The 25967-nt window shown below is 38.1% G+C and overlaps 1 protein-coding gene, 1 long non-coding RNA gene and 1 pseudogene across 3 annotated transcripts in view; 1 reads left to right on the forward strand and 2 right to left on the reverse strand.

Moving 5' to 3' along the window:
- HEPHL1 (hephaestin like 1) overlaps positions 1-25967 on the forward strand; it is a 79962-nt gene that overhangs the window by 27411 nt on the left and 26584 nt on the right. Inside the window, exons 3-9 of the mRNA XM_010354847.2 lie at positions 9047-9259; positions 9869-10048; positions 13012-13266; positions 15887-16055; positions 18278-18417; positions 18560-18691; positions 20427-20638. Of these exons, the coding sequence (XP_010353149.2) occupies positions 9047-9259; positions 9869-10048; positions 13012-13266; positions 15887-16055; positions 18278-18417; positions 18560-18691; positions 20427-20638 (1301 nt within the window). The remainder of the gene's footprint in view (positions 1-9046; positions 9260-9868; positions 10049-13011; positions 13267-15886; positions 16056-18277; positions 18418-18559; positions 18692-20426; positions 20639-25967) is intronic.
- Positions 1-25967, reverse strand: part of LOC115893589 — an 84473-nt gene that overhangs the window by 18022 nt on the left and 40484 nt on the right. The window contains exon 3 of one of the 2 annotated variants that reach the window (XR_004053647.1): positions 9330-9399. The exons of the other annotated variant lie outside the window; for it this stretch is intronic. This is a non-coding gene — a long non-coding RNA (uncharacterized LOC115893589). The remainder of the gene's footprint in view (positions 1-9329; positions 9400-25967) is intronic. 2 annotated transcript variants of the gene reach the window in all.
- LOC104655422 lies at positions 1862-2825 on the reverse strand (annotated as a pseudogene).

Genomic DNA, 25967 nt, shown 5'->3' on the forward strand with positions numbered 1-25967 from the left:
CTAATTCAATTTCTTGTTATAGGTATATTCCAATTTTTTATATTTTAGTTAGTTTTGGTAACTTGTGTCTTTCTAGAAATTTGTGTGTTTCATCTCAGTTGTCTAATATTTTGGCAGAAAGTTGCCTATATTTCCTTATGATACTTTTAATTTCTTTATGGTCAGTTATATCACCTCTTTCATTCCTGACTTTGGCAATTAGTGTTCTCTTTCTCTCTTGGCCAGTCTAAATAAAGTTGTCTTAATTTTGTTGATCTTTTCTAAGTACCAACTTTTGGTTTCATCTATTTTGTTTTTTCTGTTTTCTTTTTCATTGATTTCTGTTCCAATCTTTATTTCTTCTTTCTGCTTGCTTTGGATTTGTTTTTCTCTTCTTTTTCTAGTTTCTTAAGATGAAAGCTTAGGTTATTGACTTGAGAGGTTTTTAAATTTCTGAGATAGATGATTTAAAATCTAAATTTACTTTTTAAGCATGGCTTTACCTGTATCTCATATATTTTGATATTTTTGTCTTCATTTTAATTCAGTTCAAAATATTTTACAATTTCCCTTGTGATTTGTTCTTTGACCTATGGGTTACTTAGAAGTGTATCATTTTATTTCCAAATATTTAGATGATTTCAAAGATTTTTTTCTGTCGATATTTAATTTAATTCCATTGTGATTGAAAAATACACTTTGTGTGATAGTAATCCTTTTCAATGTATTGAAACTTACTTTATGCCTAGCATATGCTCTACTCTGGAGAACCATCCATGTGCTCTGTAATGAAGGTATATTCTATAGTCATTGGGTGCAATGTTCCAGAGACATCATTTAGGTATAATTGGTTCATAGTGTTGTTCAAGTCTCCTATATCCTTGCTGATTTTCTGGTTAGGTGTTCTATCAGTTATTGAGAGTTGAATACTGAAATCTTCAACAATTATTGTTGAGTTGTCTATTTGTCCATTTTTTGGGGGGAAGGTCTGAGTGTCACTTATTAACAGCAGTTTATACAGATCTGTTTTCAAAGTTCAGGCACAGAACCCTGGAGAAGAGCAGTCTCTGAACAAGGAAGCCAGGAACACAGGATGTACACATCTTTGGCAGGCATGTTTAGCCCCAGAAGGATTCAATACTTCAAGTTAGAATTCCACTGGATATTTGAAAGGGACCAAAGTTGAGGGTAGAAAGAAGTCTTCAGCAGGACTCAGATCTCTGTTTAGGGCTCCTCTTGCACTGTCTAAGTCTATCCAAGTATTAGGACCCTGGGGGGCAAGAATCAGGCCAACCCATTTCAACAGAAGCAGATTCTTCAATCTGTACTCAGTTCACACTTGTTTCCACTGGTCCCACAGTTAAAGAGAATTGGCCTTATAGTAAGAGACAGACCACTTTCTCTCTGACCCTCTCTAGCACCTCTCTTCAGCTGCATCTGTGCAGGAACTGCTGGGAAAATTGAGGCCTGCCTTTTCAATTCAGCTGCATGTGCCTTTACCCTCAAATCTTCAATCAATGACAGGATGGAGGCTACCTGTGAACTTAGGCTGACAACTGTTCTCCCGAGTCCATCACACACATTGCCCTACCTTAGTTCTGCCAATTGCAGTACCTAGGTTGGAGCTACAGTAGACCTCAAATTGGGACCTAAAGCCAGTCTGCACAGGCACTCGGGAATTTTTCGTAGCAGGTGTGGATAAAAAAGTAAATGAATGTGATAATGTGAGAAGAGTGAAAGAGCTTCATTTGATAATTAGACATCTGAAGTGATTTTACTTTTATTTTATTCACTTTAAGCCAATCATGAAATTTCACAGTGATTTCTCAGGTAGGAGCAGAAGGAAGACAGTGTTAAGAATCATTGGGGCTGTGGCCCAGTTGGCCTGAGGAGGTACAGGCAGGGTGGGTCCTCACTGGGGCAGCTGGAGGGGCACAGACTGGATGTTATGAGAGTGTGAGAACTGGTATGCAATGTCATCTGCAGCTTCCGGCTTGTGCAGCTCAATCTGGCCATCACCTGTGGTGGCCAGTGAGTTGGCACTCAGCTCAGCTGCCTTGGAGACTCCCTTGGCAGAGAAGATGGCCACCTTTTTCTGCTGCTCAGACTTTTCCACCACGAATCTGGCCCTCTCTGATTCCTGCTGAGCCACTGGTTTCACTCCTACCACTTCTGTGAACTCCTTCCCAAAGGTCAGATGTGTTAAGGATACATCATCCAAGATGAACTCAAAGGTGGTTGCTTAGTCTGTAAGGTCGTTGCTAACCTGCCTTGGAGACCAGCTCTCTCTGAGTGATCAGTTCTCCAGCATCAAAGTAAGCCATCAGTAACATGAGGATCTTTTCACATCATCTAGGATGAGCTTAAAGGTGGCTGCTTGCTCCATAAGGTCGTTGTTAACCTGCCTGGAGACTAGCTCTCTCTGGGTGATCAGTTCTCCAGTATCAAAGTAAGCAATCAGTAATGCACGGATCTCTTAGTGATGTACAGCAGCACATGTTCATCATAGTCCTCTCCAATGCCGGTGAAGATGTGAGGAAGCTGGCTAGTGACAGGCTGGAAGACAATGTGCACTGTAATCTTGACATTCTGTAAATCTTCACTACCAGTGATGACTGGTGTGTTATGTGATCAAGAGTAGCAGTCAATGATAATTGGTTTCTGTACCAATAGGATGAGAAAGTGAGTTCCTTTCCCTACTGCGATGTCCTGTACTCCACGGAATCTGCCAGAGATTTAGCTCTGTGCTCAGTATCCACATAATATAAGGCAGAGCTCACCATGCCTCCTGTAACAGCTAAGACCAGGCTAAACTTGCCAATGGACTCTAATACTTTGGCAGCCATGTTTCCTTCTGCTGGACTCTTTCACAGCCAGCTTCTATTCCCTGTTCTTTAAATTAAGTCAGTTTTTCCTCCATGTATTTTGATGCATGTTTGTTAGATATGAATACATTTATAACTGTTATATTTTCCTGATATATTGACCCTTTTATCGCAACAAAATATCTTTGTCTCTAATAATATTTCTTGTCTTAAAATCTATTTTGTCTGTTATTGATACAGCGTCTTACTTTTGCTATTTCAATTTTTTACTTTCAACCTATTTGTGTCTTTGAATGTAAGACACAATAAAAGCAGCATATAGTTGAATCTTGCTTTTTTCCCCCAGTGTGACAATCTCTGCATTTTGATTATGGTGTTAGACTTTTCACACTTAATGTAATTATTTATTAGTTTGATTTATATTTGTCATTTTGCTAATTATTTTCTATATGTCTTATGTCTTTTTTGTTCCTCTGGTCCTCTTTTACTGCCTTCTTTTGTGTTGAACAAATATTTCTTAGAATAATATTTTAATTTCTGTTTATTTTGTAGCCTATATATCGAGTCATTTTCTTATTGGTTTGCCTCGGGATTGTAATATGCACCCTAGTTGATCACTTTTACCAACTAAATTCTGGCAAAATGTAGAAGCTTTGCTCCATAAAGTTCCATTCTCTCCCCCTCCTTTGTGCTTTTATTGATATCTATCTATCTATCTATCTATCTATCTATCTATCTATCTATCTATAAGTAACACCCTTCTCTAAATAAATCCAACAATATATTGTTATATACTTGGTGCTTTATATTACTTTATGACTTTTAAAAAATAAAGAAAATAAAGGAAAATATATTTATAGAACCTCTTATATTAAGTCACATATTTCCCATTCCTGGTGCTTTTCATTTCTTCCTGTGAATTCAAGTTACTCTTTGGTGACATTTCCATTTATTATGGAGGTTGATTGTCCTTTAGTATTCCTTGTAAGGCAGTTCTGCTAGTAACAAACTCATTCAGTCTTCATTTATCTAGAATGTCTTGCCTTTAGTTTTGAGGGATAGTTTTGCTGGATATAGCATTCTTGGCTCACATTTCCTCTCTGGCACTTTGGGTATATCATCTCATTGTCTTCTGGTTTCAAATGTTCAGATGAGAAGTCAACCATTAATCATGCTGATGCTCCCTTGTATGTGATGGGTCGTTTTTCTCTATCTGGTTTCAATATTACCTTTTTCTCTTTCTTTACACTTTCCATAGTTTAACAATGATGTATCTGTTTGTGGACCTCTTTGTATTTACCAAATTTTGACTCATTAGGCTTCTTTGATGTGTAGGTTAATGTTTTTCATCACATTTGGGAAATTTTTGGCCATTATTTCTTCAAATATTTATCCCATACTTTTTTTGTTGTTCTCCCCTCTTTCTGAAGACAACTGTTATACACATGTTAGTAAATACATTGTCCCACTGGTCTCTGGGGTTCTATCCATTTTCTTCTATTTCCCCCACTCTCTTTTTCAGATAGGATAATTTCTATTGATCTATCTTCAAGGTCACTGATACTTTCTTTTGTCTTCTTGAATCTATTGTTGAGCTCCTCTAGTGAGTATTTTATTTAACGTATTGTGCTTTTCAATGCCAAAATTCCAATTTGATCTTTTTATTATTTCTATTTGCTTATTAAGATTCTCTATTTGTTGAGTCGTCTTTCCCACTTTTCTTTAACCCTTTACACATAATTCCTTTTAGTTGTTTGAATGTATTATAGCTGCTTTGAAGTCTTTCTCTGCTAAATTCAATCTCTAAGGACATAAAGAGAGATAGTTTCCACTGGCTGCCTTTTTTTCTCTGACTATTAATCACACTTGCCTGTTTCTTTGTGTTTCTCATATTTTTGTTGTTCTTGAAAACTGGATTTTTTAAAGAATGTAATGTAGCAACTCTGGATTCTCATTCCTTCATCAACTCTAGGTTATTTGTTGTTGTTTGCTTGCTTCTTTGTTTAGTAACCTGCAGGCTCAATCTGTGGATTATCTTTCCTATGGTGTGTGGCCACTGAGATTTCCGCTTTTTTTATTATTTATTTTTATTTTTAAGTCTGGCTTCTGAGAGGTCATTCCTATGTCTGCTTAGCTCAGTGGTCAGCAAATGATTGGAAGCAGTTGTGCCTAAGCATCTTGAGCCAATAAATCTTATGTTCTCTGCTAGTGGATCTGTGAGTGGTTAGAAAAACAATGCTGTAGAATCCTACTCTTCTTAGCTGATGTTCAGCAGTTTCAAGCATAAACATTGCTAAATGTTTTTATTCAATTTCTAGATACCAGAATGGTTTGTTATTTTTTAAATCAATTTTGTCTAACTTTATAGTTGCTTTTTTGGGAAGAGAATTTGCTGACTTCGTTGCTCTCCTTTAATGAGGTTTTGTCTTTGCTATAGCTATAAGCTTGAAAGTCTTAAAGTCTCTGCTTAATTCAGCTTAGTGTTTGCTGTGAGCCAGACACAATGCTGGGTTGTGAAGAAGAGTAAATATACAGTTGTTGCTTCCAAGATATCATCCTAGGGAGGGGTAGAGAATGGAACTTAGAAGTAGGTTGAGCGGGTGGGGCTAACATTAGTTGAGAAACTATTTTATGTTAATGCCTGTGCCAGAGGTCTTATATACATTCCTTCATTTAATGATAAAATGAACTAGTGCTTTCTTGACCTACATCTGAAATATGCTTAAGTATTAGGAATTATTTAAAAATAAATTTTATTGGTTTTTAAATTTTATTTTTTATTTTATTTGTTTTATTTTTATAGAGATGGGGTCTCGCTATGTTGCCTAGACTAGTCTCAAACTCCTGGCCTCAGGCAATCCTCACACCTTGGCATCTCAAAGTGCTCATATTACAAGTGTGAGCCACTGCATCTGGACTGGTTTTTGCTTTAATATAAAAAAGTATAAAGCAGGGGAAAATTGCACACAATCTGATTCTTTACATACTCACTAAAATTAGTTCAAAATAGAAAATTAAAGAGAAAGTATCCTATGAACATGGTTAGAAGTTCTTGGCTGGGCGCGGTGGCTCAAGCCTGTAATCCCAGCACTTTGGGAGGCCGAGACGGGCGGATCACGAGGTCAGGAGATCGAGACCACCCTGGCTAACATGGTGAAACCCCGTCTCTACTAAAAAATACAAAAAACTAGCCGGGCGAGGTGGCAGGCGCCTGTAGTCCCAGCTACTCGGGAGGCTGAGGCAGAAGAATGGAGTAAACCTGGGAGGCAGAGCTTGTAGTGAGCTGAGATCTGGCCACTGCACTCCAGCCTGGGCCACAGAGCGAGACTCTGTCTCAAAAATAAATAAATAATAATAAATAAATAAATAAATAAATAAAAAAAGAAGTTCTTAAGAGTAACGAGGTATAAGAAGAAAAGTTAAAGCCCTGCTCGCTTGTCTTTCACTCCAAAGGCAATAATCTTAAACAATTTCTATAAATTTTTCACAGACTTTTTTTCTATACATATATTAGCATGTATGTATGTGTATATTCTTGCTCATTTATATAAAAGGGATTATGCCATAACACTTTCTGTTTTTCACTTTTTACTTTGTCTTGGAGATTTTCTCATATTAGTACATACAGTGAGACTTCCATTTAACAATTGTGCAGTATCCCATCATATGAACGTATCAGTTCAATATTGATAATTATTTAGGTTGCTTCCAGTTCATGTAATTTGAAAAAGGTTTTCAAATATGTTTCTACAATACATTATTACAAATAAAATTGCTGGTTTTATATACTTTCTTTGAATAGGAATTAGCAAGCTGTCTTCTGAAAAATTGCATATTTTACTCTTCTGCCGTTTGTTTACGAATGAGCTTCATTCTCCCACGACCCCATCAATCCTCAAAATTCTCAAACCTGATGGGTAAAACAGTTGTGTGAATTTTAAAAGCTCACACAGCCTAGAACATATATAAGCAAATAAATAGTGTTTTATACTTTCATACTGTTGATGTTACCATTGGTCAAAATCCATAATAAATTCTTTTGAAAATGACTTTCAGAACAACTTAATATGCTACCTATCTCCAAATCACTTCTTCCTTTCTATTTATACTTTATTTTTGATTCCCAATGATATTCTTCAACTTGAGTAGTGACACAAAGGCTCTGTTTGGGGATTCTCTCTCCTCATTTCAATAATAGCCTTCAATAACTCCTAATAATAATAAAAACAAGACCCATTAAGTACATTGTGAACATAAGAATTTCTAGAACAATTGTTATTTATATTGATTTGTATCATATAATCAATTCAAAATAAGTGATCTCAATAGAAACTTCAAGACAAGTCCACTCTCACTCAACTCCTGACCCTCCGTATATAAATCTCTCCATATAGAAAAGAATCTTCCAAGACATGCATTGTATTCATAGGGCTTTGAACAAAGGCAGTGTAACGTAATGCCACTCAGTCATATTTTATGGGGTAGGTCTTAAAGATACAACCATGAGCAAAAAGAAGCCTGGTATTTGCTTTAATGCAGCTTACAGTCTAACATGAGATAGAGACATTAATCAAGCAATCATACACACACACACACGATATTTATATATGTGTGTGTATATGTATACACATATACATACTATATATGTGTTTAAATATATATATAGTGTGTGCATATATACACATACATACATATACACATGTATAATTAAAAACCTAGGTAAATGCTATAAATAAATAAAATAGCTTACTAAAAGGCTACTATATATCAGGCACTGTGATAAGTGCTTTATAGATATTATATCCTACAAGTCTCAACAACTCTTAAGAGGTAGGAATTTATGATTATCACCACCTAACAGATAAGAAGCTAAGAGTCATAGAAGAGAAGGAAATTGCCCAAGCTGCGTACCTAACAAGTGATGGAGGTAGGATTCCTTTCCAGGCAGTCTAATTTTAGTGGCTGTGAGCTTAACCACTGGCTCTACTGCCCTTCTCTCAGAGTGAATGCATTTTAGAAAACTGACCCAGTCCAGGGAGTTCAGGATTGCCTGAGCCAGACCATGCTGGACCTTCTAATCTACATTAAACACATTTGACCTTCATCCCAACACTGATGGGAAGCCATGAAATGATTTTAAACAGGAAACAATAGAATTATATTTAAGATTTGAAAAGATCACTCTTGTGGTAGCTTGGAAAATGGATTAGAAAGGCAAGAGGAAGGGAAGCCAACTAGGAGGTTACTACAAAGTCCAGGTGAGAGACGATGGTAGTTCAGACTACGGATGTGATGATGGAAATCAACATAAATAAATGGATGAATTTGAGAAGAAGCAGATAGGACCCTGTGGTATTTTGGAAATAGAAAGAGAGGAGGAGGAAGAAAAATGCTTCCTTTGTTTCTGGCTTGTGGCTGAATATTGGTAGTGCCTTTTACTGGGAGTAGTGGCAGTGGCTGAGGACCGAGCTTGGGAGAGGAGAGCTAATACTCCCTGGGAAAGGTTGCATTTGCAATCTTCTTGAAGTTTACAAGTAGGGATGTCAAACAGACAGTTGAATATCAGTGTAAAGTACAGAGGTGAAGTCCTGGCTGGAGATAAACATGAGGGTCACTTGTGTGTGGCTGATTGGTGGCACTGTGGGGATGAGCACTATCAGCTGGGGAGAAAGCACAAGGCATGGAAGGAAGAAGCCAGCATTATACTTTGAGGATTTCTGACCAAAAAATGGCAGATACAAGAGAGTGAACTGGAAAAGTGGACTGAAAAAAAGTGGTCAAAGCGTATGGTGTGATGCCACATGAGTCAAGGAGGGAGGGAGCTGACAATAGTATCAAATGCCGCTGAGATAACACAATTGTTTTAAATGTCATTTGAATTTAATGGATGAGGGGCAGCTCTCTGGAGTTTTTTTCCTATGTCCTGTTCCTCTATCACATTAGATAAGTATCAAGTTAGAAAGCAGCAAACTACATTAATTTAACTTTAAGTACAAAGTTAGTTCTGTTCAAAACACTCTGTATACATTGCCTCATTTAGTTATTATATATGCTGTAGGATAGATATCAACATTTCAGTTTTACTGATAGACAACAGAGACATTGAGAATTTAAGTAACTTGCCTCAAGTCCTATAGCAAATGAATTTTAATTCAGTTATGTTTGATTCCAAAGCTCTGGCCCTCTCTACTATAGCATGTGATCTCTGTGTTTTAACTACGTTTTATCTTTTTTTTTGGAAGGAGCCCTATACCCAGATGGAACATCTGGAAGGAACAAAAATGATGACATGGTTCCTCCTGGGAAAAACTACACCTACGTCTGGCCGGTGAGAGAAGAATATGCACCTGCTCCAGCCGATGCCAACTGCCTGACCTGGGTGTACCATTCGCACATCGACGCCCCTAAGGACATCTGCTCTGGGCTAATTGGTCCCCTGCTGGTCTGCAAGGAAGGTAAAGAACTTTGTTTCCAGGTAACTAGGGAGTTGAAGTGTGAATAAGATTCAGGTCTTATTTTGCCTACCTCCTTTGCTCCACACAGAATGTGCCTCTTCTTCCAAATTTCTTTAGAAATTCTAACATGGAAGATTAATCTGAAACCATAGCAGAGGGCAATAATTCAGATTTTTGTCTAAGAATCATCACAGCATTCTGAGACTTTATAGTTATTTTTTAAAAATGATATTTCATAACACAATATATAGAAAAGTGAGAAATTTAGTCAAATGACCAGGGATGCCTTTTGCTTCATTATTTCACCCAAATAATCATTTGCTATTTTATACCTTATTATTTGACTTAGCATGTCTATACTTTGTCAATAAAATGAACTCCCTTTAGAGATAGCCAGGCTTCCAAGTATGCGATTATGAAGATTTCTGTTTTATGACTTTTCTATGGCTCTGTCATTTCTGTTAAAGCCTTTTGCTGATTTTATATTGTGGGTTATCCTTGTAGGTATAGGTCTTCACCAAACTTCACACTTACCTGACACTATTGGAAGGAAGCAAAGCTCATCTTGATTTATTTCTTTCTCTCTACTCTTTTGAATGTGCCTGATAGGTATCTTGAATAGATATTCAGGGACACGGAATGATGTGGATCGAGAGTTTGTTATAATGTTTACTCTTGTGGATGAGAATCAAAGCTGGTACCTCGATGAAAACATCAAACATTTCTGCACGGACCCTGATTCAGTTGACAAGAAAGATGCTGTTTTCCAGAGGAGTAACAAAATGCATGGTGAGTACCTCCCATGTTCCCAAACATATACCAGGCCTTTTATACTATAAGGTACTACAATGGATACAAAATACACAGAAATGTTGATCTGAGTTTGGCAAGATTTATAACTCAGTGATGACCATGATTAGAAAGTGATACAATACATGGCACATGTTTGAACCTGAAACAATCTGAGGGGGACAAAGCAGTGGATACATGCTAAATTGGGCATGCAGTGTGGACAAAGCCATAGAGCTTTGGAAAAAATGGAGGGATCAATGTTATATTGTAATTGGAAAAGAATTGGTGCCTGAGATGAGCCCAGAGCATGGGTGGGCTTAGACTGACTGGAAGGAAAAAGGAGAATGAAATCATCATCCTATAATAATCCTCTGTTTTGCAACATTGTGCTTTATCCAGTAACCATTTTCTGAGCCGCTGCTAAATTTTAAGAACTGAGTTATACATGGGGTTTAAATAAGCACTATGAATTCATTACATTTCCCAGGCATTCTTTACATCAACAAAATTTATTGAGCCTATACTATACATTGGACTCTGTATTTGTTCAAAATAGTGAACTTCTATAGTTACTTCATTAGTTGAGACAGGGCACTTACTCATGCCTGTTTTGCAAAGCAGTAGCTTAATGTAGCATTTTAAGATTTTCTTCGAGAGTTCTAGTGAACATAAAGGAAATAGTCAACCTACATATCCCACCTTATTTACTGACATATCTTCTCCTTCTATGCTTGTCTCTCTCTCATAATTGTTCTAACCAAGTTATCCTCAATATAGTCATAAAATCGTAAGAGAAATAGAAGGAGCTGACGATCATCTGACATCTCCATTTTACAGAGGAGAAACTGAGGTCAAGAGACTATCTATGACTTGTTTAAGGTCAAAGTGATCATTAGTGCCCGACAGTTTCCTGAAAGAAGTCCCATAGCAAATAAATATAAATTTGGCCATGTTTTATTCCAAAGCACATCAAGGCATGATTGTCAGTATGTTGACTATTTCCATTGTATTGCATGCCTTCTCTTTTCCTTCTAGTGGTATTTTGGCAACCTTGTGTGTAGTGATTCTACGAAAATATTTTAGGAGGAAAGGAAGTAAGGGAGAGAAAGAAAGAGGAAGGCAGGGAGGCAGAGAAAACAATGAAGGATGGAGTCAATGAAGACATAAATTCAAATCATTGCTGTGACCAGTTGTAATTCATAACCTTTACAAAATGGGAGTGATGATCTCAAATATTACAGAAAACTACTAATTGTGATTATTTAAGACTCACCTGCCCAAATAATTCCTGTTACTCTGTAGTTATTCTTTTGAAGTGAAAATGTCCAACAAAATGAAATGAATTACATAAGCAAACATAGATTATATGTATCATAAAAAGAAGCCTGTCCAGGCACAATGGCTCATGTCTATAATCCCAGCACTTTGAGAAGCAGGTATGGGAGGATTGCTTGAGGCCAGAAGTTCAAAACCAGACTGGACAACATAGGGAGATCTGTTCTCTACAAAAAAAAAAAAATTCAAACAACAACAAAAAAGTGAGCTGGGCATAGTGGCACATGCCTGTGGTCCTAGCTACTTGTGATGCTGAGGTCAGAGGATTGCATTAGCCCAGGAGTTTGAGGCTGTAGTGAACTAAGTGCCACTGCACCCCAGCCTGGGTGACAGAGTAAGATCCTGTCTCAAAAAACAAAAACAAAAAACCCTAGTCTGTATGCTGAAGTAGATGTGTGTTTGCAAACAATCCTTCAAGACTGGAAAAGGGTCAGGTATGGTGGCTTACGCCTGTAATCCCAGCACTTTGGGAGGCCGAGGTGGGTGGATCACTTGAGGCCAGGAGTTTGAGACCAGCCTGGCCAACATGGCAAAACCTCTTTCTACTAAAAATACAAAAATTAGCTGGGCATGGTGGTGGGCACCTGTAATCTCAGCTACTGGGGAGGCAGAGGCAGGAGAATCTTTTGAACCAGGAGGCAGAGGTTGCAGTGAGCCTAGGTTGTGCCACTGTACCTCAGCCTGGGTGTGACACAGCAAGACTCCATCTCAAAAGAAAAAAAAAAGAGAGAGAGGGCCTGGAAAAGGAGACCTAATCAAGTAAAGAAAAAAATTTTATTAAAAAAAATCTAGCCTATGGAAGATAATTAATATGTACAAGATTTATTGATCAATTTATTTAAATTTACTAAAATAATTTAGAATTAATTTCAGCAACAATTGCCTTTTAACTCAGTTTGAACTTAAGAAGGGATGTTGTGACTTTTTAAAGCCCTGAATCAAGTTCTTTTCTGAACTTGGTCAAGTCCCAGCTGCCATTTAGATGGTTTTAAAGTATTTGGTCCTGGACTTACGCCATAAACTTAATAAGATTCTGCCCCAGCAACATGTAGTAAAAACTGTTTTTCTCTTGGCTTTTTAAAGTAAACAAACAAAACAGTTCTCATAAATCCCTTTTAATCAGTTCCTTTTCTTTCTATCTCACTACATGATTTTGACACTTCATTAAGTAGATACTATGTGCCAGTTTTTTTGCTAGGTCCTGATAACTGTTAAGATGAATAAAACAGGGTTTCTAGTTCCAAGGAGCACAAAATCTGGTGGAGACAGCAGATATGCCAGTGAAGCATTAGGACAGAAGGTGACTGAGCCTCCTGTAAATATGAGAAGCACTCTGTTTTCTCCTGACCTCATTATTGCGTTCTCACAGCAGCTTCGAGGCTGTTTTCAGTGTGTGCTGATCTTCGCTTTCATTGAGTGTTTTTTCTGGAAAAAGGCCAATAAAAACATTTCATTTCTCTTTTGGACAATATATATTTCTAAGAGCCAGGTTTTTCTGCACCAAAACCTTACAACAAATGGTCTGCACTGGTTTTCCAGCCATACTCAAGTACGTATTACCAACATTTCTGGTCCTGGTCACCTCTGCAGGGGAGTCTCTTCCACTAGTGTGTTTCTATTTCCAGCCCTCAATGGATACCTCTTCGGAAACTTCCCTGAGCCTGATATGTGTGTTGGTGAATCCGTGTCCTGGCACCTATTTGGAATGGGGAATGAGATAGACATCCATTCCATCTATTTCTATGGTAACACCTTCATCAGCAGAGGGCATCGGACTGATGTTGTCAACCTGTTCCCAGCCACCTTCCTTACAACAGAAATGATAGCTGAGAATCCTGGGAAGTGGATGATAACCTGCCAGGTCAGCGACCACCTACAAGGTAAAAAGGACAAAGACCAGTTGATATGTTTAGAATGGTACAATAAAACCACACAGTCACCAGTGCTCATCCAATGCCTACTGTTAAATAGAGTCTTGTATGTATTGTATTTAATTAGGTAATAAATATACAGGAAAATATAATGCTCATCTCTTTGATATTCTATCAACAGGTATTTATTGACCACTCTGTATGAAAAAGGTGGAGAAGTGATTAAAAATTGATGAGACCTTCAAGGAACCTATAATCTAGTAGTTAGACATAGTTAGACACTCACAAAATGAATAAAATTTAAGGCAGAATGAGACAAATGCTCTTTGGGGGTTGTAGTCACTACTCTGGAGCAATCACATGGGCTTCCTGAGGAGTTGGCTCCTAATATGAGCCTTGAAATATGAGTAGGAACTGAATAAATAAAGAAGGAAAGACTTTCAGATAGAGGAAGCAAAATGAACTGGGAAAAACACATGTTCTCTTTGAGCAACTGTAAGTAGAGTAATAAAGTTTTAGCACTGGAAAGGACTTTCTGAATAATAAGGACCAATCGCCCCTCCAATTATTTAATTTCCTTTTGAACATCTCTTGTGAGTAGTTATAGCAGCTCACCTCATCTCTGGACTGCTCTATTGGAATGTTCTTCCTCAAATTGAGATAAAATCCATTGACCTGTAGCTTCCTTCATGGCCTATCACAGGTGCATGATAAACATTTGTTGGCTTAAATGCCTGTTGAATGACCTGGTCCTGGTTTCTTGGGACACCATACACTATGTCCTTTCTTAGCTGGACCATAATGTTCCTTACAGAGAAGTGATGACAGAAGAGCCTGGGGAGGCTCATCAGGTCCCTTAGCAAAGCTAAGAAGGTGGGGCTGTGTGATCCTTAGCTCTTTAGGCATACTAGTGACATAATCAGTGCAGTTATTTAGGAAGATAAATGTATGCATGCAAAAAGGACTTGATAGAGGAATTCTGGTCACTGGATGCTAGTTAAGAAGCATTTGACAGCATTAGAGTTCTAACATATAAAGGGTCTGCCCTCAGATGGTGAAATCAAGACAAAAAAATATGTTAATGGAATAGACACAGAAGAAACAATGTCTGATTAAATTTGGATACTAACTTCACCTAGTCACTAATAGGTACAAAGATCCAGCTGCTCAGGGCTGCTTTGATAACACATTCTTGTTCCTGTCCACCTTCCACAGTGAATCATAGCATTAGTCAACTGCAGTATCCCAATTACATTCAACTGAAAAATTAATCAGTTAATATGTACTAGATGCTCTTCTGGAAAAATAAAGATTAACAAGACAAGGTTTGTATTCTCAAAGAGTCTCATGCTGTTAAATCTGGGAAGAAACTGTAGATTTAAAATCAAGGTATTAGCAGCCATTTGAGACTAGTAAGACTGCTAAATTAGCCCAATAGTTGTGGACATAAGCTGGTATTTATATGTTCACTGAAATACAATATTTCTAAATTGCCCATGCCTTCAGAAAAAAGTTATTCTAAAAAATTAGAAAATATATATAACTGGAGGTTTTTTTAACAAGTAGAGACAGAGTCTCACTATGTTGCCCAGGCTGGTCTCAAACTCCTGGGCCCAAGCAATCCTCCTACCTTAGCCTTTCAAAGTGCTGGGATTATAGGCATGAGCCACTGGATCTGGCCCCTATACATTGACTTTAAAATCAGTAGTCCCATAATAGATATATTTTACATTCACATTTTGGTGAATATCTTCCCTATTTTCTATTTCTTAATATGTAAATATGTATGTATTTTATAAAATGAAATCAGTCTATTGATACCGCACTGTAGCTAACTTTTCTCATTTACAAATATATCAGAAACACATTTTCATGTCGATGAATATACAGCTTAGGTCATCATTGCTAATACTTTCAGTGTCCATTATAAGGAGATTACAACTTACTAAATCAACACTCCATTGCTTAACGCTTATGTTTCCCACCAATTTTTTTGCTATTATAAACAGTACTGATGACTATTATTTATAGATGTTTGCACTTTTGTCTGAAGATTTCCTTAGAAAAACTCCTAGATTTAGAATTCCTGGGTCAAAGAGTTTGATTTTTTTTTTTAAAGCTATGGACACACATTGCCACATTCTCTTTTGGAAATTGTTATTCTTCTACCCGAAGTGTACAAGTATGGCTCTTTCCCCATTCATCTACCAACCTGAGAATTATTAGTCTTTCCAATCTTTACTAATCAGTGAACATAGTATCATTTGAATACTGTTAAGGTTTGAGTACTATTTGAGTACTATTAAGGTTGAACTTTTTTTTTTCCATTTGTTTATTGGTCAATGTTATTCCTTTTGTGAATAAACATTTCTGTTCCTTGCTCATTTTCTACTGGAGATTTACTTGTTTTCATCTTTATTTGTAAAAGTGATTTACATATTAATGTTTTGTCATATGTGTCACAAATATCCCTCCTGTTGCCATTTATCCTTTTTAAAAAAACTTTCTTTATGGTCTAATTTTCTGTACAAAAGTCTAAATGTTCAATAGTCAAATCTATCAATGTTTTCCTCTATGATTCCTTTTGTGACATTTATGCCTCAGCTTGTGGTTTTCCTCTGTTCTGCAGCTGGTATGCTGGGGCAATACAACGTTGCTAACTGCAAAAGTGATATTTTCTACCCCAAGATGAAGGGTCAACAGAGGCGCTACTTTATAGCAGCTGAAAAAATTCTTTGGGATTATGCTCCTCAAGGCTATAACAAATTCAGTGGTCTTCCTCTAAATGCCTCTGGCAGGTAAGCACTCTTTGCTGGTGTTTCTAAGCCTCTGGTCAGAGAAGCATGTGTTAGGCTTTCTTTGTGATCTCATTTGCATTCCAACCACTGCTCTGATGAGCTCATACTGCATGGATGGCATAGTGCTGCAAAAGCACTGCTGAGAACTGGTAGAATATTTCTTGTTTTGTGACTTGCTGGCTAAATCAAAACACTAGATCATTCATTCATTCATTGATCAGAATTTCTTAAGTAGGTACTATGTGCAAACTCCAGTGCAAAGTGCTGTTAGAAATCCTTTGACTCCTGATTTGAATGAATCATGTTCTCTCTGCGCTCCCATAGAATATACTATTTAAAAAATTGAATATAGCAATTTATTAGATGGATCTGGACTCCTGTGACTTGTTACTATATAACCATATGCAAAGATGTCTGTGAAGATATTAGGAAATGTACAGTATGATATTAAGAATCCTTTTTTATATTTAAGTGAATGTTTTAAAAATTCTCTTTGTGATCAATCAAACATCATTTGCTTCCTTAATTGTACATTTTATTCATTCATTCATTTATTCATCCATACATTCACTAATTATTCCACCAAACTGATGCACTTGAACCCTGCCTAAAGAATTTGTGTGAACCATATGTGAAAGACTCTGATATCAACATTCTCTGTTGACTAGTATTTCTCCATAAACAGAGTAATGAGAATTAGCATTCAAAATTGTCTTAGGGGCCTTGTAGAATTCTGAAGTGCCTTCTGAAATATGAAAGATTAAACTATATTCAATCAATATTTAATGTGATATATGAAAGCACGACGTGCAAGATGACATGAGGGATACAAGGATATCTAAAGCAATAAAAAGCAGAGGGAGAAGTTGGGTTCACAGGAGTAGAGAAGTAACTGCAAGTTACAAATAAGAATGGGGTGAGTTGTCCTGGTAGTGAGTTATCTGGGTGTTCAGAGAGAGCTAAGCTAGTCATAGAGGAACTGAGACTTCAGCAAGATCTTGAGGAGTGATAGAATTTATCTAACTGAATAGGGAAGAAGGGAATTTTAGATGCAGGGGTTGATGCAAAACACCTATGGCATGGGGGGAATGAACAGATGAGACTGCAGTAACAATTTGCATAGAAGAACGGGCTTTTGCACAGAGGAATAGAGAATTGGGGTAAACGGGGTATCAATTGCAGAGGTCCTTTAATCTTTTTGAACATTATTTGATTGGCAATTGGAAGCAATTGAAGATTTTGGAGCAGGTAAATGGCAATTAAAATTACCATTTTGGAGATTAATATTGTATTAAGTGAAAAAGTAAGTGCAGTCTTGGCCATTAAAACTAATTTGTAATCACGGTCTTGGACATTATGACCATTTGGCTTACTTTTGCACTAATCTAATAGTTGTGTGTGTATATGCTGAGAAGAAAAGTAAATGAGCCAGTATCAGATAGAGGATACAGTTCAGAAGTTCATATAATGGGCCACACCCAGTGTGATTAGGACATGAACTGGGGTCATGGTAGTGGGAAGAAAGGAAAAGAAAAGATGCACAAGGAGAGTAGAAAAGGAAGAGTGCCAGAAAATTTTACAAAGTAAGGATGAATGAGTTAGGGGAATGAAGGAGAAAAAGAAAATCTACATGGCTGTAGGAGTGATGGTACCATTAACAGAAATAAGGTAGTATAAAGACAGTATTAGTCAGAATTTATATTCTCATATTCATGACTTGGAAATTTGGCATTTCATGTATATGGTTTATATGGTAGCTCTCCATTAATTACACTATTTGATTGACTAGACACTCCATTTCTTAATAATGCCAGATGTCAAAGAGCTTACTAGATGCAGAGACTATTCATATTAACATCAGGAAGAGAGAGAGGGATGCTTATTCTGCAGAGAAACTGGTTAGCTCTTTGTTACTCTGTAGAACACCATTCTGGGACTCTAATATTGGTAAACAAGGAGTTTATTTGTGCCTGCTTCAGTTGCTGGACCTCTGGGGAAGAAAGTACAATGGCTAAGAGAGAAATGAGCTTGAGTATCATCCAGCCTCTGAAGACCTTTAGGGCTGGTTGACTATTCCTGGGAACTCTGTCGAAGCCTTTACTGTCTTTTCTGGGGAGAAGGGTGGGTGAGTGGACTAAAAGTGATAGAATGAAGCTCCATAATTAAAGCATTTGGTGGATATGTTGAGAAGTGTCCTCAATCGGGTTCCTATGTCTTTTCAGTGACTCTGGTCTCTACTTCACACAAGGGGACAACAGAATAGGAGGAAAATACTGGAAGGTTCGGTATACTGAATTTGTTGATGCAACTTTTACTAAAAGAAAGAGACTGTCTGCTGCAGAAGCCCATCTTGGAATTCTTGGTACAGTAAAACCATCCCCCATGCATTGAACCCAGGGAGATGTTTTAGCGGGGCATATACATCTGCACAGAGTGACTCTTCTGCTCTACTTCTTTCTGTCTCTATTCATTCTCTTCTCTCTCTTCTACTTGATATTTTTCAGGCCCAGTCATCAAGGCAGAGGTGGGTGATACCCTGTTAGTGACCTTTGCCAACAAAGCTGACAAGGTCTATAGCATTTTGCCCCATGGCGTGATCTATGACAAGGCATCTGATGCAGCCCCAAACCTAGATGGTAAGTCTCACTCTGGACTTAGGGAGCAAACAGGATGGGTTAGCAAAGCACTTAGAAATAAACAGATCTGCTTCAAATCCTGGTCCCTTCCCTTACCTGTCCTGAGTGCTTGGGCAATCACTTAAACTTTCTGAACCTAATTCTCTCCTGTCAAATGCAGATAACAATACTCACCTCACAGGGCTTTGGAAAGGGAGGGAAATAATTTAGGACAAGGTCTGGCCCATAGTAGGTTCTTAGGAAATGTTCATTTCTTTCTTTTTTTCTCAATAATATAGTAAATTGCAAAAGTGAGCTACTTTCACAATCACTTCTTTTTCTCTAAGATGGAGAGCTTTTCAGTTGCAGGTTGCATAGGATTTTACAGGTAAAGGCTGAAGGGAAAACCTGATTTCTAATGGTTTGTTGACATCAACATCTTACACATGGTCTTTGCTCTGTATCAAATAAACAAATATATTTATAAAAAACAGTAATATGTGCTTATCATCTGATATGGCCTCTCCCCATCACAGAGTACATGGCACAGGTTCTCTAAATGTAAGGAAGGTAGCTGTTGCTCATTGGCTGTGGGAACTCTAATCCATTCATGATACTGCTCTTGGGAAACTTCTAGTTCCTTGGTACTCATCCCTGTCACTGCAGCAGACACCCTGGATTCCTGCGATACTCTTAACACTCGAGTGTGATGCCAGTTGCGAATAGGTTTTGTGGTGATGGTGAGGGGACAGAGGAGAAAGGAATGGAAGAGAATTCCCTCTCCCTGGACCCATCCTCACCCTCTCTTGCTGCGGTAACAATTCCTATACCTGTCCTCTCCTCCTTCGTCAAAATACTCAAAATGGCTGGGTACAGTGGGTCATGCTTGTAAGCCCAGCAATTTGGAAGGCTGAGGCAAGAGGATCTCTTGAGCCTGGGAATTCAAGATTACAGTTATAATCATGCCAGTGTACTCCAGCCTGGATGACAGAGCAAGACCCTGTCTCTTAAAAAAAAAAAGAAAAAAAAATGCTCAGAATGATTGTGTGTTTGTGTGCGCAGAAAGAACACTAGAACAGACAAAATGCTTGTGAACTCAGCAAACGTATTCGGCACCTTTTTGCAGAGCACTGGATAAAATGCAGAGTGAGCCTCTGGCCTTGGCTAGTAGGAAAGATTCAATGTGTTTTTTGGCAGTATGGTGTAAGGGTTAAGTTCACAGTCTTTGGAATCAGACAAAAACTGAGTTTGAATCCCAGATTTGCTATTTATCAGCTTTGTAACCTTGGGCATTCACTAAACTCCTCTATCTTGTAGTTATTTGGATGATTTCAGAGTTCAGTCTCCTATATTTCAAACTCTTTAAAGATAGGTTTCTTGCTTAATTCTTTTGGGTATCTTCTGCAAGACCAAGTATAATATATTCTACATAGAAAGCATTCCAGTGATATTTTATGAATTTTCACTAATTGTTGAATGGGCCACTATCAGTCTTTTAATATTTGTTAAGGCTGGCATTTGAGTCAGAAACTGTATGGGATTTATTAAGAAGATAATCCTTTGATTTAAACTTTCATCTCATAAGCCAGCAGATTGTGGCAGTGGCCTCCTCTGGTAGGATACACAAGAGAAAAACACTCTCCTGGTACAAAACTCTTCATCATCAGAGGGAGACACCCAGGGTTGGAAGACCCAGTCTGACCAATATAATGTTCTTGCCTGTTGCTTTGAATAATTGTTTTGTTTATATCCTCAGGATTTGTGAAACCAGGGGCGCATGTTAAACCAGGTGAAACCTTCACATACAAGTGGACAGTGCCTGAGAGCGTAAGCCCAACTGATGGTGATCCTCCCTGTCTGACCTATCTTTACTTCTCAGCAGTTGATCCAATTAAGGACACCAGCTCTGGCCTGGTAGGGCCTTTGCTAGTCTGTAAAAAGGGCATCCTCAATGCTGATGGGACACAGGTAGGTAGGCCATTGAGTGTCACCAGTTCTTCTCAGGGCTGTATGTGGGAGAGATCCGCAACAGAGCTAGAGATGAGACAGGAATAGTCAGTTACAAAAAGTGATTTATCTTTCTTCCTCTTGAAGTAGACTTCTACATAATGGAGATTTTATTTTATTATCTGGTGAAAATTTAAGATCTAAATTTGTAGTTACAAATGCCCACTCAGGAACCTAGAATCTCCGCTTCTTGTGGTTAGGATTTGGCAGGCCTCTTTTTCTGTGTGCTGCTTTTATTACAGAATCTTTAGAGATCCACATGGGACACTAATTGGAATTATCTTCTTGAACAAGGTTTCTCAAACTTAGCCACCATCAGAAATACTTGGGGACCATTTAAACATCCATTATTCAGATACTACAGACTAATTAAATCAGAATCTCCAGATGATTCCAATGTGCAGCCAAGGTTGAGAAGGAACAAGCAAGCATTTAGATGACTTCTTGCAAGTCCCAACTTAGAGATTTGAATGGATCAACTGATTAGTGTAGTGAAGCAGAGCCTTTCAAGCTATGTCTACATGACATTAAACATATTGATGAAAAGAGAAAAATACAGTCATTTAACCATCTATTTTATCCATCAGAAATAGCAAGGACATTTATTTAAATGGTATATTTTATAATTTTTGGCATTGTGCGACTCCACTTCTGGACTCAAAAGAATTTCCAGATTTAAAAAACACAAAATATCTCGATCCTATTTGGATTTTCCTTTTTCTACATGAAGGAACAATTCCAGAAATGTCTATTGCATGTGTTATAAGACAATGTTTATACTGTGCCTCAACAAGCACACAAGGCAAAGCAGAGTGATTATCCATATTTTAAAGCTGAAGAGGCTCAGAGACATTGAGTGGAATTCCAGGAAATATACCTAGTAAGTAGTGAAAGTTGGCAGTAAAACACAGGACCTTGAACATCTAGCTCTGTCCTTTTTCCAATGCATCCTCTTGCTTCCTCTCAGCTAAATACCTAAGCCAAGGAGATTAAGTGCCAGAAAATGTTTGAAAGGTAGTTCTGATTTTGCCCCTGCTGTATCCATTTAATAGTACCTTTGAGGTTTGCTGGAAGCACCTCATAGTCTGTGGGAGTTGTTGCCTAAGCCAAATACTATTCATGGTCAGTCCACTTACACAAAATTCATGAAAAAAAAAAAGTAACCTGAAACATCCTATACCCATAACTTGGCTGAGAGAGAAAACCATTTGGCCAGATGGAAAGGTCTGTTCAATTCAAGAGTTATTACTTATGAAATACCTACTATGTGCCAGGCCCTCTATAAGCAAAATGGTCAGTCCTCTTCTAGGCATGTGGAGAGATGAAAATGGAAAGAAGTGTTTGCATCTCTTTGCAGTAAATTGTCATAAACTCTCGCAGTGGTGAATGGTCAGGTGACAGAATGTCGCTTACTAAGACCCCTGGTCCTCCACAATAACCATTCAGTCAAACTCCCTACTCCCATGCTGTTTCTTTCTTTGAATCTACCTCTCTATATATCTCACACTTTAAAAAAAAAATCTGACTTATGAAAAATTAGAAAAAATTTGCAAAGAATCCTCATATACCCTTTACCCAGATTCATTAACATTTGATCTCATTTGCTTTATTATTATCTCTCTTTGTTTTTATGGGTGATTTTCTGAACTGTTTGAGAGTAGGTTGCAGACATAATGTCTTTCAGTGTGTGTTTCCTAAAAACAAGGACTCTCTCTGACATAAACAAAGTAAAATTATCTGAGTCAGAAAATTGACCTTAACATTGTCAAATCTACATACATTTTAAAATGTTGCTGATTGTCTCATTGATGCTCTTTATAGCAAAAGAAAAACATGTTTTTCCTGGTCCCAGGTCTGATGTAGGATCAGGCATTGCATTGAGCTGTCTCCTCTTTCCCCCATGATTAATTTCTTTTTCTTTTTTTTTTTTTTTTTTTTTGAGACGGAGTCTGGCTCTGTCACCCAGGCTGGAGTGCAGTGGCCGGATCTCGGCTCACTGCAAGCTCCGCCTCCCGGGTTCACGCCATTCTCCTGCCTCAGCCTCCTGAGTAGCTGGGACTACAGGTGCCCACCACCTCGTCCAGCTAGTTTTTTGCATTTTTTAGTAGAGACGGGGTTTCACCGTGTTAGCCAGGATGGTCTCGATCTCCTGACCTCGTGATCCGCCTGTCTCGGCCTCCCAAAGTGCTGGGATTACAGGCGTGAGCCACTGCGCCTGGCCTTAATTTCTTTAAATTTTTTTATTTTTAATTTTTGTGGGTACATAGAATATGTATATATTTATGGAGTACATGAGATGTTTTGCTATAGGCATGCAATGCATAATAACCACATCATGGAGAATGGGGTATTCATCCCCTCAAGCATTTATCCTTTGTGTTACAAACAATCCATTTATATTCTTTTAGTTATTTTCAAATGTACAATTAAGGTGACTATAGTCACCCTCCCCATGATTAATTTTATCACAGGGCACCAGGCATGATTTTTCTAAAGTGCAAATGAGATCAAGTCACTTTCCTGTTCTACACCTCCGGTGGTTTCCCATCACACCCAGAATAAAAACCAACACTATTTAGACATGCCCCAGCCTCTTGGTCCCACAAGTGGGCACCACACTTCCTCATGCCCACTTATGCTCCACCCACATTCTGTTCCTCTCACAGGTCAAGCTTGCCTTTGACTTTGGGTCTCTATACTAGGCTCCTTATGCCTGGAATGTCTTCCCCTGACCTTTGCATGGCTAACTCTTCTTGTCACTCCTCAGAGAAGGCTTCTCTGATCACCAGGTTAAGTCAATCTCTTTTATATCACCTGATTTTGCTATCACTTACCACCATAAGATAGTTTCCTTGTTTATTTATTTGCTTATGTGTATAGTATGCTTCCTCCTACAAGAAGATAAGTGCAGTGGAGCAAGGACCTTGCCTATCTTATCTTCCTTTCCTAGAACAATGCATGGCACATTGTTGACATTCAACAAATATTTCTGCTTGAATAAATGAAATACAGGGTAAGTACTCTTATCCCCAAGGTTAAGAAGTTTAGTTAGCAGAAAATGCCATATTACACACATCTTAAACATTGTGTGGCCTGCAAACAAACACTGAAAATTCCGGTACGACCTCATTTGCAAAACTAATTTTCCTTATCCACATTTCAATACTCAGAGTTGTGTGATGGGTTATGGTTTAGACCTCTCACCTTTCTTCCCTGCTGCTGTGGGAGCCTACTATATACTAACTTATATGCTTTTCACAAAATAGCTGTGTACTGCAGACACCAGCCACTACTCAGATGTTCCATATATATATATATAGAGAGAGAGAGAGAGAGAGAGACACACATAGATATTTATTATGAGAAATTGGCTCATATGATTATGGAGACTTGTAAGTCTCAGCACCTGCAGGCTGAGTCAACAAGCAGGAGACCCAGAAGAGCCAATGGGGTGGCTCCAGTTAGAAAGCTGACAGGCTCGAGAACCAAGAAGAGCCAACATTTTAGTTTAAGCATGAAGGCAAAAAGAAGACAATGTCCTAGTTCAAGGGCAGTTGGGCAGGAGAAATTCTCTCTTACTTAGAGGAAGGTGAGCCTTTTGGTTCTCTCTATTTAGGCCTTCAACCAATTGGATGAGGTACAATCATGTCAGGAAGTACAATCAGTTTTATTCAGTCTACTGATTCAAGTGTTAATCTCATCCAAAAACATCCTTCCAGAAACACCCAGGATAATGTGTGAGCAAAAATCTGGGCACACTGCAACCCAGTTAAGTTATACATATATTCACCATCACACAGGGTTCTGTCACCTTCCTTCTAATGTTTTCTTGGGCTAATTTCACACCCTCATTAAACCCAGTTACTCTCCAAATACCTGTCAACCAATGAGGTTCTTCAATGCAACTCCTTTCAATTGTTCACTGTACTGTGGTCAATTGCAGTCACACCTAATAATAACAGCACTGAGTACTTAATATTTGTCAGTTGTTGTGTTGAGTGCTTTAGCAAAGTCATCTCATTTAATCTTCACAAAAAACATGATGTGGGGACTACTATTGCCCTCATGTTGCAAGTGAGGGAATTAGGGCTTAGAGAGGATAAATCACTTGCTCCAGGCTTCACAGTGGGTGAACAGAAGAATAGCATTAGAACCTAGGTTTTTCTGTTCACATAGCCCATGATCTTTTAAAATACATTTTGATCTTTTATGTTCTTCAAATTTTTTACATTTTATTCCGAAAACTTTCAAGTCTTCATTGTTTTCTTCTGTAACTCATGCTCTTACACCACTGCCTTCTAAAGCATCATGTAATTAAGGAAATAACTATATGTAAGGGATAGTAGGAGCAAGGAGTACTCACATCGTTGATGAGGAGTTAGGAAAGCATCACAGAAGTGGGCAGCTAAGCAGAGCCATGAGGTTGCTTAGTGGTTTGCAAGAGAAAAGAGTGGCAGACTATGAAAGCTGAGGGAATACGTGCACGAAGGGCAGAGGGATGCAGAACATAGCAAATGCAGAGGGCAACAAGGAGCTTGGCCTTGCTTCAAAGTGCCAGAAGGAAAGAGTCAAGAGATGACGCCAAACAGGTAGGCAGGAACCAGAACACCATGAGGTGAGACTGTACTGTCCAACATAAGGAGAGAGATATGGTCAGATGATATTGTTGAGGGTCCCTCCAGAGCATGCAGGAGGATGAAGGTGGCTTGGGTGGGGAGCATCTTAGAGACAGGAAGGCCTTGAGGGATGGAAAGGATGGTCACCTCCATTCTTCACAGAATTAGAAACAACAACTTTAAAATTCATATGGAACCAAAAAAGAGCCCATATAACCAAGACAATCCTAAGCAAAAGGAACAAAGTTAGAGGCATCACAGTACCCGATTTCAAACTATACAACAAGGCTACAGTAACCAAAACATCATTGAACTGATACAAAGTCAGACACATAGAGCAATTGGACAAAATAGAGAACTCAGAAATAATACAGCACATCTACAACCATCTGATCTTTGACAAACCTGACACAAGCAAAAAATGGGGAAAGGATTCCCTATTGCATAAGTGGTGCTGGGAGAACTGGCTAGCCATATGTAGAAAATTGAAACTGGACCCCTTCCTTACACCTTATACAAAAATTAACTCAAGATGGATTAAAGACTTAAATGTAAAACCCAAAACTATAAAAACCCTGGAAGAAAATTTAGGCAATACCATTCAGGACATAGGCACAGGCAAAAATTTCACGATGAAAATGTCAAAAGCAATTGTAACAAAAGCAAAGCATGAC

The sequence above is a fragment of the Rhinopithecus roxellana genome, chromosome 15, assembly GCF_007565055.1.
Source record: "Rhinopithecus roxellana isolate Shanxi Qingling chromosome 15, ASM756505v1, whole genome shotgun sequence".
Taxonomy (NCBI): Eukaryota; Metazoa; Chordata; class Mammalia; order Primates; family Cercopithecidae; genus Rhinopithecus; species Rhinopithecus roxellana.